The sequence below is a fragment of the Mercenaria mercenaria genome, chromosome 4 (genome assembly GCF_021730395.1).
Source record: "Mercenaria mercenaria strain notata chromosome 4, MADL_Memer_1, whole genome shotgun sequence".
NCBI lineage: Eukaryota > Metazoa > Mollusca > Bivalvia > Venerida > Veneridae > Mercenaria > Mercenaria mercenaria.
This window is the reverse complement of record NC_069364.1, coordinates 33,616,028-33,632,151: the sequence shown is the minus strand read 5'-3', so window position 1 is coordinate 33,632,151 and position 16,124 is coordinate 33,616,028. Positions and strand designations below refer to the sequence as shown.

General features: G+C 35.7%; 1 protein-coding gene across 1 annotated transcript; it reads left to right on the top strand.

Annotated features, from left to right (window-relative positions):
• The first annotated feature begins 527 nt into the window (after positions 1–527).
• On the top strand, positions 528–15,875 carry LOC128556592 (fanconi-associated nuclease 1-like). The gene is made up of 3 exons (XM_053542129.1): positions 528–531; positions 13,543–13,758; positions 14,533–15,875. The coding sequence occupies exons 1-3, from the start codon at positions 528–530 to the stop codon at positions 15,873–15,875; spliced, it is 1,563 nt and encodes a 520-aa protein (XP_053398104.1).
• The last annotated feature ends 249 nt before the right edge of the window (positions 15,876–16,124 follow it).

The following is a 16,124-nucleotide window of genomic DNA, read 5'->3' as shown; positions in this document are numbered from 1 at the left end:
AGTGTTTTCTCTGTCTGAATAAATCCCACACATTTTTCACACCGAAAAATTGTTAGTTAACAAATTTTAGGCAGAATGCGTATATAGAACATACATTAGCTGAAACCTTATATTGCATATTTTTGAATGGAACGGAATAGAGCTCTGACTGAGGCCCGATAGGGGTAGCAGAATTCAGAGTTACACCTAGGTTTACGTTCAGGAAAAACTGGTTTCTCGAACAAAACTATGATGTCGTAATCCTATGTTCACGAGCGTGAACCTATGTTTACGGTCGTAAACCCATTTTCACGGTCGTAAACTAAGTTCTCGATCGTTAACATATGTTCACATTCGTAAGCTATGGGTTTACACTCGTGAACCCTGGATTACGCCCATAAATATAGGTTCACACTCGTGAACTTAGATTAACGACCAAAATTCATAATTCAGTTGAGATGAAAAAAAACAAAAGCAAATAGTTTAAACCTGGGTTCACGGGTGTAAACTATGGTCAATGCCAGTTATCTTATGTTTCGCTTGAAAATATGGGTAAGTATTCGAAAAACTTGGTTTTACGTTGGAAAAACCTACTTTATCGATTGTTTTTTCTAGCTTTTCGATCATGAACCTGGGTTCATGTTATTATTGGGCAATTGGCGTGCCATAACCATTTATATATGTTTATAATGAAGCAATTATATTCATTGAGGGACATGATATCAGATAAAGTATAAAGGTAACAAACACAACATCTATACTTTGATATGCCCCTGGTCCCCCCCCCCCCCCCCCACACACACACAAACAAACACATCATGTATGAACTTATGAACACTGATCAGCTGGAGTGATTTTCTTGTCGGTATGAGGGAAACCCGCTACAAACCGGACTGTTAATGATTATGGTCTAGTCCTGTTCCTTCCCTAATACGATGATTTGGAAAATTGACGGACCCGTAATAGTGTACGTCATTTTTTTGAAGAGTATTCCGTTCCTTCCATAAGACTACTTTAACTAATTTTTCTGGAAGACGTATGTTCAAGCCCCAATAGGACCAAACTTTGTTCATTATATTCCTTTTTTCAAGTAAAACAGTTTTTTTTTTCAATACTTATTATCATGGGTTTGTCTTATAAAAGTGGAAATTTTTCATTTGATTAGCCATTTCTTGCTGTTTAAAATGAATTTAACCTGAAGGGTGAATGTTTAGACATCTTTGAAAATACTTTGATTTAATTTTAAAGTTCTTGATTTTGCATTTGTTCTTTAGTTTACAAAGTTTGGAAGAAATGTAGGTAGGTTTTACTTCTGCCCTATGGTTCTTTTTGAATGCAGAGAGCAAGACTATAATTTTTAAGAGTTGGAGCTTAATTTCTGTCCGATTAAATTCTCTTACTCAAGGCTCCCAAGAAAAATTGTTATCGACAATTTTAATTTGTGTTTTATAATTGTTACGCAATACTTTGAGGTTTCATTTAGAAAAATATGAGGTAAAATGACTTCTCTGCGACTGTTTTGCACAATGGCTATCACTTTGAAATTTGTCTCTGTTTCAGCTGGAGGAAAGAACATAATTTATACAAGATTAACAAATAAAAAAAACAATCAACAACAACATGGGAAAAGTCGTTTAAAGATGCAACACAGTGCGAAACAATGTTAACTTCAGGACTGTATCAATTAATGCATTTGTTAAACATTACCGTTACGGGTCCACTATCTTAATATAACCTGAAATACAGTTGAAAACGTGTGTTTAAACAAAAATCGCTTACATCTATGCCCCCACCCATTAAACAAAATGGTGACAAAGCACTGTTTACAATATATCTTTCAACATTCGCCAGAATGTTTCTAAAATGAATTTAGTATAGAAATAGCCAAAAAAAAAAAATATAGCATTAGGTATACAACTCGTAGAAAGTGGTAATTTGTTTCTTCTCACATTACTGTGGCAATTCCACGCAGCGATTACGTCCCGTAGTACCTATAGCAAATGATCTGAAAGAATAGATTCTTATAACTTTAGCCCTAAATATAAGACCTGGCATAACTCACATCACTATAAGTTCATTTATGTCTCCCCCAGGAGACATATTGTTTTTGCCCTGTCCGTCCGTCCGTCCTTCCGTCCTTCCGTCCGTCCATACGTCACACTTCATTTCCGAGCAATAACTGGAGAACCATTTGACCTAGAACCTTCAAACTTCATAGGGTTGTAGGGCTGCTGGAGTAGACGACCCCTATTGTTTTTGGGGTCACTCCATCAAAGGTCAAGGTCACAGGGGCCTGAACATTGAAAACCATTTCCGATCAATAACTAGAGAACCACTTGACCCAGAATGTTGAAACTTCATAGGATGATTGGTCATGAAGAGTAGATGACCCCTATTGATTTTGAGGGTCACTCTGTCAAAGGTCAAGGTGACAGGGGCCTGAACATTGAAAACCATTGCCGATCAATAACTAGAGAACCACTTGACCCAGAATGTTGAAACTTCATAGGATGATTGGTCATGAAGAGTAGATGACCCCTATTGATTTTGGGGTCACTCCGTCAAAGGTCAAGGTGACAGGGGCCTGAACATTGAAAACCATTTCCAATCAATAACTAGAGAACCACCTGACCCAGAATGTTGAAACTTGATAGGATGATTGGTCATAAAGAGTAGATGACCCTCATTGATTATGGGATCACTCCGTCAAAGGTCAAGGTGACAGGGGCCTGAACATTGAAAACCATTTCTGATCAATAACTAGAGAACCACTTGACCCAGAATGTTGAAACTTCATAGGATGATTGTACATGCAAAGTAGATGACCCCTGTCGATTTTGGACAAAAGCATTTTCTAGTTTTAATTGATATTTCATATTTCTTGTTTTCCATGTTATGTCAGGTTGTTGAATAATGTGCAGTATAATTCATATCAACAATTGTTTCTCGGAACCAGCGTTTGTTTAATTAACTATTTACAGACCAGGGTCATAATCTATAACGGAACGGTCAACAGTGTTGAGTTACGAAAAAGTTCCATTCATACAGACATTTCATTCGTAGGGGCCAATTAATTTACCATCATTATGTAATATATTTTAATATTATCTTTCAAGTATTTACCATAAGAAAAATAAAACAGTATTATAACATGTTAAAGCAGTTTAACAATCTTTATACAACTCTATAGCAAAACTGATAAACGTTGCGAACTATTTGAATTGCGCATGAAATTATATTTTGTGTTGTCAGTCTCAGCACCTTTGAACTTTTGTTGAACTTTGTGGAATCTCTTTTTATGGTTATAATAGTCTGGCGAATAAATCACCAGCCTGAAAACTGTTTATCAACTGGCCTTCAAATATGCATAATTATCCCCATAATAAAACAAAATAAAAGAGATTTTAAAAGATTTCATTACAGTGTAGAAGTGTTGATTTGTAAGTCATCGGTGTTTTCTCCAATAGCGAATCATATTCACCAATACCAGACCAGGAAATTTTAATATCAGTTTTACTAAAACTTCATGGTTAAATTCCAAATGAGACTGATCATCAGTACTAAATAGTCACTTGAAAATAGTGATTAACTTCAAATCTAATTTTAAACATACTGTTTAGATATAAATGACAAATAAAGTTTCGTTATCAAACTCAGCTGAGACTGAAAATGTTTTGTGAACACAGGGCCAGTTCTATGTTTTAGATATATTTTTATTATTAGCTCACCTGAGCAATGCTCAGGTGAGTTTTTCTGATCGCTCGATGTCCGGAGTCTGTCATCTGTCTGTCGTCCGTCTGTCGTCTGTCTGTCCTCCGTCAACATTTAGCTTGTGTATGCAATAGAGGCTGTATTTTTCAACTTATCTTCATGAATTTTGGTCAGAATGATTACCTTGATGAAATCTAGGCGAGTTCGAAAATGGGTTATCTGGGATCAAAAACTAGGTCACTAGATCAAATCAAAGAAAAACCTTGTGTATGCGATAGAGGCTGTATTTTTCAATTGATCTTCATGACATTTTGTCAGAATGATTACGTTGATGAAATCTAGGCCAAGTTTGAAAATGGGTCACCCGGGGTCAAAAACTAGGTCACTAGGTCAAATCAGGGAAAAACATTGTGTATGCGCTACAGGCTGTATTTTTCAACTTATCTTCATGAATTTTGGCCAGAGTGATTACCTTGATGAAATCTAGGCCGAGTTCGAAAATGGATTATTTAGGGTGAAAAAGTAGGTCACTAGGTCAAATCAAAGAAAAACCTTGTGTATGCGATAGAGGCTGTATTTTTCAACTGATCTTCATGAAATTTTGTCAGAATGATCACCTTGATGAAATCTAGGCCAAGTTTGAAAATGGGTCATCTGGGGTCAAAAACTAGGTCACTAGGTCAAACAAAGAAAAACCTTGTGTATGCGATAGAGGCTGTATTTTTCAATTGATCTTCATGAATTTTGGTCAGAATGATTGCTTTGATAAAATCTAGGTCAAGTTTGAATATGGGTCATCTGGGATCAAAAACTAGGTCACTAGGTCAAATCAAATAAAAACCTTGTGTATGCAATAGGGGCTGCATTTTACACCGGATCTTCATGAAATTTAATCAGAATGTTTGTCTATATGAAATTGAGGTGCAGTTTGAATATGGGTCATCTAGGGTCAAAAACTAGGTCACCACCCGTCAAATTAAAGAAAAACCTTGTGTATGCAATAGGGGCTTGCATTTTAACACTGGATATTCATAAAATTTAGTCAGAATGATTGCCTTGCGAATCTAGGTCAAGTTAGAATATGGGCATCTGTGGTCAAAAACTAGGTCACTAGGTCAAATCAATAAACATCCTTGTGTATGCAATAGAGACTGTATTTTTCAATTGATCTTCATGAAATATGGTCAGAATGCTAGCCTTGATGAAATTAAGGTCAGTTTTGAATATGGGTCATCTGGAGTCATAAACTAGGTCGCTAGGATATATCAAAGAAAAACATTTTGTATGCGATAGAGGCTGCATTTTTCAGTCGAGGTTGATGAAATTTAGTCAGAATGATTGCCTTGATCAATTCTAGGTCAAATTTGAATGTAGGTCATCTTAGCTCAAAAACTAGGTCACTAGGTCAAATTGAAGAAAATGCTTGTTTACACTTAAGAGACCACATTTTTGATGCAATCTTACTGAAAATTGGTCAGAATATTTGCTTCCATGAAATCACTAGGTCAAACATGTTTACACTGTTATGGTGTGTTTCTCAGGTGAGCGACCTAGGGCCATCTTGGCCCTCTTGTGAAAATTATTATTTCATCAGAGTACCCATACCTTTCTTCAGTTTATTACTTATCTAGAAATAATTATATCTAAACATATGTGCATTTGATTTGGTCTACTACTTCAAAAGATATTCCAGACAGAATTTGATATGGTAATAATTTAATTAGTAAGTGTTAATTAGTATCAGAAAGTAATAAGCCACTGGAGTAGACAAGTACTGGTCAGGTTTTAATGTATGCATGTGTAATATGATTGGTTTAAGTATGAGGTATGTTAGATGTGATTGGTTGAAGTATGAAGTGCCGCAAGATGAATAGGTTGCAGAGTTTGGAAGGAAAATTGAAAGAAGTCAGTTTGGAGTTAGAATTTGGGTTTTGTTTTAGGCACCACAGTCAAAATTAGTCAAAATTGATATTTTAATATTTTAGGCAAGAAATACTTTGAGAAACTTTGAGAATAATAAATTATTATGTACTATGAAATTATGAATTGATAAATTGGAATTATTGAAGTGATATAACATTATTATTTAGAATGGAATAAAAGAATATTAGAACTCTACCACTTGTTAGTAGCTAATTTCCCGAGAAAAAGGGAGCCTGGTTATAATAGTAATAGTTCATAGATAATGGACTAATGTCCATTGTGAAGCAGCATAATGGCGACACACTGAACCAAAACAGACTCGTCTAGGTGCAAAATACAATAAATTGTGTTGCATAACAAATGTAGAAGTGTCCGAGATCAATTACCTCACGCAAAGGAGCCAAATCGCGGAATGGCGTTTTTTTACCAAAACTGAGTTCACTATTTGGAAAATTTAGGCCACTCGCAAAAAAGTGCAACTGCCAGGTTTTTGTGCTTGCATTCTTTAAAATCTACTCGCATATTGCGAGTTAGCGAGTGCTAAATTTAAACCCTGAAATTTGATAAAATTATTGGTAGTAGTTAGCACTTTGTATGCAGTTTTACAATAATCTGTGTTTTTCTCGGGACTTGAAGAATTGAAATGTTTTTAGCTCACCTGAGCCAAAGGCTCATGGTGAGCTTTTGTGACCGCTCAGTGTCTGTCGTGGGTTGTGCGTCGTGCGTCCGTCAACAATTTATAAAAAAATCTTCTTCTTGAAAGCCACTGGGCAGAATTACACCAAACTTTACAGGAATGATCCTTGGGTGGCCCCCTCTCAAAATTGTTCAAAGAATTGAATTCCATGCAGAACTCTGGTTTCCATGGCAACCGAAAGGAAAACCTTTAAAAAGCTTCTTGTCCAAAACCGCAAGGCATAGAACCTTGATATTTGGCATGTGATATCATCTTATGGTCCTCTATGAAGATTGTTCAAATTGTGCCACTGGGATGAAAAGAGGCCCCTCCCCCGGGGTCACAAGTTTTTATATAGACTTATATAGGAAAAAAACTTTAAAAATCCTCTTGTCTAAAACCACAAGTCCTAGGCCTTTGATATTTGGTTTGTAGCATTGCCTTGTGGTCATCTACCAAAATGGTTCAAATTTGAACCCTGGGGTGAAAAGAGGCCCTGCCTAGGGGGTCACTTGTATATGAGTTATATCCTTTCGGCTACCATAGCAGACTAATACGTACCATAAAAACGGGGGTCGCTATTACCGCTATCATACACCGACAGACTACCGCAGACGCCTAAAAGGTACCATCAAAACGAGGGTCCAGATTACCGACATCGTACAGCGTAGGACTACCGGAATTTTATAATTTTTCTTTGTATCTGGGGGGAATTCGAATGCTTTTTATTTATTGCAGAATGTGATCTGAAGTGTAAACTTTCATTTATGTTATTAACAAAACGGTATAAAATCAGTTTAACTAATAAGTTAAATCATTCATATGAAATACTAAATAATATTACGCAACAAATTACAGGTCTCCATAAGATTTAAAAACAAAACCAAACGTCTCGTGTGCAATAATGTTCTAAAATCATTGTTATCGCAATTTGTTGATAAGAAATTCCTTTTCAGACAATTAAGGGATCATTACTCTCCAAAAATACCCATTAGTTTTGATGGTTGCTCGTACGTGGTAATTACCGAACTCAGTTTTTAAAACTTAATTAATTACTCATTTCTACGCTACGGTATATAAAGCTATTTTACTACGTCTGCATTATGCGGCTCCGGCATTCTAGAAGTCTGAAAACCACGGGTCTGCCACTGATGTGTTTTGTAGACTTTTCACCAGTTACTTTCACTGTGGCACTACGGTAGTTCTGAACTTTTTTCCATGAAATACAAAATTTCCCTGTGGTAATCAGAAATAGTGTACATTTATAACACTACGGCAGTAATATTTTAAATTGTTATTGCACATGGAACATACAAATATACACTGGGTAATTCTCTACAGAACGCTTCATCGTTTTTTACGCCGCAACGGTAATACATATGCACACATCGCTTCTTCCACTTGCATACTAGACGTGTGTAAATTTATCCACTATGGAAGTATTGTACTTTTAAATTTAAAGCTCAAACTTTAGGTAAGAATGCATTTAAATTATCCCAAAGTACACAATGGTAATTTTGACTTTGAGCTCCATGCATTATGCATTATAATGCATGGATACTCTGGAATGCTTTATAAATGGTACAGTATCCAGTATTTCACGTGTGCCTTTGTATACTCATTATATTAATTTATAGTCCGGGTGCGTAATGTAGGAGATACATTCGTGCACTTGTAATCTCTGAATCCTCTCACTGACAGAAGGTCGCAGGTTCGAGCTGTGCTACCGACTAGGATTTTTTATGTGAGAAAGTAGGCAGTTGCTTACGGACTTTGGCGTCTAGTATTGGTCTTTCCCAGGAACGATGGTTAGTTGAACTGGCTGCCTGATACAACTGGAATAATGTTGAAAATGGCCGTAAATTCAAACAAAAACAGACTCTAAAATGATCTGTTTCCAAAACCGTACATGAATGTGCTTCCGGTGAAATGAGATCTTACAATTCTTCATTATATGATTAAACAATTGATACCTTAATTGTGACTTTAAAGACTTTACAGCTCGCAACTGGGATACGCTCTAATTTAGATATAATGCTATTAATAAATTCAGTTATTTTAAAATCTGTTTGGAAGTCAGTAAGGCATACAAACTAAGAAAAAAGACACTTTTAGCTACTATTATAAGTTTTACCACGAAGTGTCATTCGACATTTTTGAGTTTTGTTTTGGCACCTGCATCGTATACACCACAAAAACAGATTATGAATATGAATAAATTTAAATGAACCTTAATAACGTATAGTTAACGCGTTTACATGGTCCGATCCGCTGACATAACTGGTAGGTGACTAAAAGTAAAATGCAACAAAAACATTTTTATAACAGAACATTTTAAGATAAAATAATAAAATTAACAACTGAATGAAAACACTACAGTACAGGCAATCTCCTATGAACGGGTATGAGTAAGAAGAATCATATATCAAATGCTACACAACCTGAACAACGTATTTTGGACTAAATTTCATGATAGACAGTCTACCTATAGTCCGATCCGGAGAAACGGGTAGGAGACTAAAAGTAAAACATTAAAAGCAAACAAAAACATTTGACAGAAAATAAAAAAAAATATTTAAACGAAAGCAAGTTGTAAAAGCTATAACAGATGAGGATCATTTATTACTTAAAATCATCGCGAAAGGTAACATAGAGCATATGTAATGTTACACAAAATGTTCACTAAAAGTCATGAAATAATTCCTGTTATTTGTTGAATTTGTACTGTAGTTCATTTAAACTGAGTAAGAATGAAACAATTTTGTCAATAACTTACGACAATAACCGTTAATCTATATATACATGTATTTTTTGAATAGCCGTCTAAAGACAAGGGGGTGGGGGTAGGGTAATTAGCATTGTTAGTGACGCATAGAAAGATGAAATGTCCAAAATTCACTGTGGTAATCATGTCATCGGTACAACTGTTTAATAAGTTAGTTATGTGTCTATATTTAATATGCCCGGTTGTATGATTATTATTTCTATACCTTATTACAATGTATCAAAATTCACAAGAAGCCAAACCATGTAATGTTGTCACTAATTTTAGACACTGTCTGTTTCTTTCTCCAGTTTGTGCTTAGTGTCCGCTAGTCAGACAGTCATTTCTTCTTCGTCGATTTCCAAGATAATTTTGTTGGCATTTTACGGGGTGTTTCTATTTTAATATGTATCTTCCTGGGTGATTTTTTTGCAACCGTTATGTAGCTAAATCGAAGGAAAGGATTTCTTATTAAAATGTAGTAATAATGAGCAATAATAACATTTAGGGATTTGCAATGGTTAAATATACTAAAATCGATTTTCTGGAGTTTCCAATTTTGCTCTTGTTGCCATAAGTTTTACGGATGTTTTCGGATTGGAGGTCTGTATGGACTTGTCCTTTAGTTAGCCGATCCCAGTTCTGGACGCATGATACGAAAGAAAGCATTCCCTGAAAGTATTATTTAAACGATCACGGGGATTAACCCTGAACATAGATTTTTATGTAAGCAAGACATTTTGATTTTCAACTACAATTATTGCACAACTTCTCTGGAACTGGCTTTTGTACTTAAGGGCTTTGGATTTCTCGAAACATTTTATCCTGTACTAAGAAGATTAACCTGTTAGGAGCAGTCGAATATATAATGCAATAACAGACTTTTCCTCTTCTGACCTGCTTAGATATTTCGAGAAATTTGACCCAGAGCGATAATTTGAGTGCATTTTTGGATTTGAGCGACTTGTTGACTCAGACCCAATTTATATACATGGAGTAAAAGAAATTACATTCACGTAACATAGCAATGACTCAATAATACCATGAACTCTTTAAAACTACTCATTAGATCAATATAAAGTTTTAATAAGAAGAGTATTGTTATATCTGTGTAAATTGTCTTTACACTGCTTACAACCAAATGATGACGTTGGTGTTCGGAGACCACCGGCGGTCTTTAGTTTTTTTCATACTGCAAAACTGGCAAGCACATGTTCGCCCTGACATTGAGATAATTTCATGTGAGTCTGCAAACTCTCGGTCAATGGTATCAACTACCTGCGTTTGTTTGGGTTTCCTAATTCCTGAACGGTAACCTTCCATACTTCAGCTACCATGTTTCCATCGTTGATTTGACGTGTCATATGCTGTCCTTTGTTTCATTGTACCGAAACCAGGAGTTATAATGTATTACATGTATTACATTATTCCTGCCGAAACATCCTTCTGTTGGACTAATTTCTGTGGTTTCAAATCATATGGCAAGAATTTTCGCCCTTATTAAAAGACCCACAAAGATGGGTTGAGCTGGCAAGGAACGCCTGTGCCAAAGGGATGTGTCTAGAAGCACTATACGGTTCAACCAGATGTTCAACAATCTTCCTCGTTAGTTCTACTTTTTTTTTCTCTAATATAAACTTTAAACTTCCAAATATATGCAGAAACTGCATCTGCTAAAACGAATATTTTAAAGCCTCTCTTTAATTAATACATACTATTAACTAAATGTTTATCTATTTATCTTTTTATACTGCACCACTCGTCTTTACGAGTATTACGTGCAGCTGCGCGCCTGTACAAAGATTTTAAAAGTAGAATGGAGAGGAGAATAAAAGTAATACACGATGTGTATTGCAAGCATGAATACAGTTGATAGTGTTAAAACAATAAGGATTTACAGATAAAAGCAGTTTAAAGAAACAGGCCTATCATGTTAAGCATTGTGTGCAAGTTTGGTTACACCCTGCCTAAACTGGTTCAGGGTTGGGGCTTGCACAAGTTGTATTGGAAGGGAATTCCAAAGCACTATGATGCCTGGAAAAAAGAGTACTTATAGTAATTACAGGAGTGAGGATCTAGGTATAGGAGTGGGGATGCATATGTCTTGTTAGACGGGATGGGGAGGGGTGGTGTGGGGGGGGGCTGACATAGGGAGGAAGTGGTACAGCAACCAAACCACTCTGCAAATAATTACCACAGTAGACGTTTGCAGGAAGAACGAATTTCAATGTAGTACCGCAGTGTAGTTTTACTCGTCCTGTTACTAAGAACTATAGTAGACTTTTGTGAGAAACTTGAATTTTAAGGCAGTGCCATAGTGTAGTTATACATATTAAATGAAATTAAGTGCACTTCCACAGTGCTGAGAAAGTTACCTTGCGAAAGGATTATACTATAATCAAAACTTATCCTGTAGGCATTATTTATTCCCCCGATTACCACAGTAGTTTAATGCAGGGCATGCGAACCAAAGAGAGTGCCGCAGCGTATTAATACATATTCACACAAAATAGCATGTACTGCCACAGTGATGCAGTGGCCGTTTAAATATGTGACTTTTAATAAATAACATTACCTGTTTGTTTTATCTGCATATAAATACCATAGTAGACTATTGCAGGAAACAAGAAACTATAAGTTGTGCCACAGTGTAGTTATACCAATAACCACACAATGGACATAACTACCATAGTGTAGCAACCGTTTTACATAAAAATTACCGCAGCATAAAAATGTAGTATATTTTTGTTAATTCCTTCTATTTTCAATTGCGAAAAAATACAATTTTTACCCAAATACTGCATTATGCGCTATGGAAATGAGTACCCCCATTTTTCTGGTACGTATTAGTCATCTGCGGTAGCCCGCCTGCAAAACAGTAGCGGTAATGGAGAACCCCAAAAATATAGTCTGCATTTGGCGTCTCAGGTAGTGCGTCAGTGTACGATAGCGGTAGTCGAAAGGATATAGGAAAAAAAACTTCAAAAATTATCTGATCATATTTCCTAGATTGTTTAATTATAATTACCTGATGACCCCAAGTAATTAGGGGTCACTAGACTGTGACCTTGACCTACTGACCTACTTTCTTGTTTTTTAAGATACAGCCTTGAAATTTGGATGACATGTACAGTTTTGCACACCGATCATAACAGCATTGAAATTTGGACCACGTCAGTAACTTTCGATAAAGATTTCAATACTCATCTTTAATGTTCTTAGCCCTGACCTACTGACCTACTTTCTTGTTTTTGAAGCTAAGCAAAGAGATTTGTATAATTTTTTAACAGATTTCAGTACTTATCTTGAAGAATCTTTACCATGACCTTCTCACCTAGTTTTTGAGTCGGCTAAAGGCTGAAAGCCTTTTGACGAGTCCTTGCTATCCAGCGATTCTCTAAATGGACCAAATAACACAGTGAAGGGATGTAGTTCCATTAGATTTTCAAACTTCAAACAGTTCACTGCATGAATGAAGTTAAGTTGTGTCAATTCCCTTTGCTATGACTAATATACGATGTAATCTGTCATATTTATGACTTGTAATTGTGCAATTCTCGAATGTAACTCATTAAGCATAAATGTGCATTTTAAGAATTGCGCAGGCTTACAAAGCTTGGGTAACATCCAGCGAAAGACAAAAAATAGTTCCACAGGGCTCCAGATAAGATGCGTATTAGCGTAAATTACGTATAGAAATAATGCAAATACGCATGTCGAATAATTTCTAAGCTATAAAAACGTATATAAAATTACAGAAACGCACACGATGCTTTTTTAAAAACAAAATCTGAATCGTCTGGATGCGTTAGGTAACATAACCGATCAGCCTTAATTCTCCCACATTGAACGTAAACACGCATCGTATGATTTCTATAAACTTTGCGTGGGTTGAATTTTGCAGTCAGTAAACGGATAAATTATCAGAAGAAGAAGCTCTTACTGGTTTGTTTAGTTACTACTGATATTAAAAATGATTTTAATTCTTATTTTTCGAGAAATAAACAAATCGGCGAAACATTAAATTGTATTTTCTTGTAGTTTTTGAAATTGAAAGTAGATCGTCTATGTTTGGCTGCTTTCACGAAACGAAACAACATTTTTATGAAAAGATTTAAATAAGAGGTAATTTAACCGTAAACTTCAATGTCAGATACTGCCAATTGCTGCTAAATGTCTTCGTATCATCACAATTTGTAAAATATATTGTTCAAACTGGAGAAAAGTGTAATCGTATCCGGATATAATATTTTGGGTAAATATCGAGCTGTGTTATGAAATTTTAAGAAAAAAACTAAAAACAAACTGAAACTGGTAGACTATACTGTCAGTACATCAATCATTAGCCGACTCAGGCCATTCAGGCCTTTGATTTTTGTTTTTGAAGCTTTAGCAAAGAAATTTGTTCAAGCAAGCAATTAAACTCAGGGAGCCATCATGGCCCTCTTGTATATTTATTTAGCACTGGTTCATTTATGTATGTTTTTAGGGGACAAGATGAGCCTGGCTGCCAAAAGAAGAAAGTTATCTCTAAAGAAGTCAGCAAGTTCCAACTCTTTGAACCCACCTGAAAAACCAAAGAATACAATCATTTCCATGTTTAAACAACAGAATGATAAACAGACAAAAGCAGAAAATGAACAAACAGAAGAGTCAGAAAATGAAGGGGATGTAATGATAACAAATGTAATTGGGCTAAATACAGGTATAACTATATGATAATCAGTCGAAAAATTCCATATGAAAGCAACTGTAGGTTTTTATATATGCAAATTTTAATCCAATGGTTTTGATATAACATATTGTATAATTATATAGTACAATATTGTTTATACATCATTGACAGATTACTAGTTCATTATGTTATACTGCAGTAGAGAAAATTAGATGCCTTCCAGTAGGGAACTTTGTATTGCATGGCAATACTTCATTCACTTGTTTCAAACACTGGTCATGTCAGTTTTGTTTATTTCACAAATATGTGTCATGCTTTTTATGCCCCCGGCATCTACTGATGCGGGAGGCATATAGTGATTGTCCTGTCCATCCTTCTGTTCGTCCGTCCGTCTGTTCATCCGTTCGTACAAGGTTAACCAAATGGGACTGTTTCGTCTAGCATCAATACCCCTTACTAGAATGATTTGATACTAATGCAGATGTAACCTGTGACCATTCCTCATCTTCAAACATCACCTGACCTCAGTTTGACCTTGACCTTGACCTCATTTTGGACTTAGGTTGCTTTATATGGGCCATCTCTTGGTTAACCAAATGGGACTGTTTCCTCTAGCATCAATACCCCTTACTAGAATGACTTGATACTAATGCAGATGTAACCTGTGACCATTCCTCATCTTCAAACATCGCCTGACCTCAGTTTGACCTTGACCTTGACCTCGTTTTGGACTTGGGTTGCTTTGTATTGACAAGGATGCCACTGGGGGCATCAAGCGTTTATTGAACGCAGCTTCTTGTTCAGGATCAGCATCTACATCAGGAATTTGTGATAGAAACAAACAGAACCAGGAAAGAGATAGTGCAAAAAAGTTTTGTTTGTTTAAGAAAAAGAGGCAAAAAGTGAAGGATACAAATGATAGTGAAAGTGCTGCAGATTCTGACTTTGACTTAAGAAAACCTCATAGAAAGATAAAGGCTAGACATTGTAAGCTTTCTAAGTCATTGTCTGTGCAAGACTCATGTATACAAGGGAGACCTTACACACTGAGGAAAAGAAATACTGTGCCAATTGTAGAGGTTTCTGATAGTGAGACAGACAATGAACAGAAAACTGGCAAACATGTGCAAGTAAAGACTGATAATGTTGAAACTAATGGTAAAGATACTGAAGATGTTGCTATTAAAGAGAAGAGAAGTGCTAAATGTACCACTAATGACATGGTTAAGTCTGATGTTGATGCCGTTAAAGATACTGAAGACATTGATAATAATGACAAAGGAAGTGCTAAAGGTACCACTAATGATGTAATAGTATTGCCCACTACTGGGAACAAGGGTGGATATTTTGGAATTACAGAAAAGAGAAAATTATCAGATTCTGCTGAAAAAATAAAGCTTTCTTTAAAAAGATCTAAATCTGGAAAAGAACTGCGAAAAAAAAGTGGATATTCCATTTTAGCGAAAGAAGCTGTAAACCTTTTTTCTGACAATACTCAAATTAAAAATGATACAAATGAAGACACTTTAGGTGGCGTTATCAATACAGCTAAACAAAATTTTTCTCGAAAGTCTTATTCTGATAAGAAACAAACACTTAAAAAATCTGAGTTATTTCACAAAGAAACTGCAAAAGAAGAATGCAGTATAAATTTAGTAGAAGTCCAAGATTCGAAAAAAACACCAGCCACTAATGTTGGTTCTGTCTTGATGCAAAAGCCATCTGGAAGTAAAGAAATAAATGTTATAGATAGTGAAAGTACAAGTAACTCTAAAGACAGCAATTGTAAACATATGGATAATAATAAAAACGGTTTGGTTAGGAGCAAGGCAAACACAAAAAATAATTCAAAATCTAAAAGTGGTTTAAAAGACAAAAAGAAAGCGCAAACTGCTGAAATAGATATCAAAGACAAAGGTAAAACAAACCACGATGATGATGATGATGACAATATTGATGCTTCTGCAGCAGACAGTGAGAAAACAGAGTACAGAGTGCCATATTATTTAGAAAACTTCAAGACAATAATGGAAAGTGTTTTAGATGATGAAGAAAATGCAAGATTGTTTGATGATATTGACATGAAATACATCACCACCTTTAATGAACTTGAAGGTAATTTTTGTATAGTATATTATTGTGTGTGACATTCTTCATGGAATAATGCCTTTTGAAAATAAAAATACTCAGTGCTGTCCTTGAGTGCTGCCCTTGGGTGCTGCCCTTAGGTGCTATCCTTGAATGCTGTCATTGGGTGCTGTATTTGAGTGCTGTCCTTGGGTGCTGTTAATGAGTGCTGCCTTTGAATGCTTTCCTTGGGTGCTGCCTTTGGGTGTTGTCCTTGGGTGCTGTCCTTGAGTGTTGTCCTTAAGTGCTGTCCTTGAGTGCTTCCCTTG

Bases quoted from the DNA above. Each gene is read 5' to 3' on its own strand.
- LOC128556592 (XM_053542129.1), top strand. The intron at 13,759-14,532 runs GTATAACTATAT...CTTCTTGTTCAG, and splicing joins TGTAATTGGGCTAAATACAG to GATCAGCATCTACATCAGGA.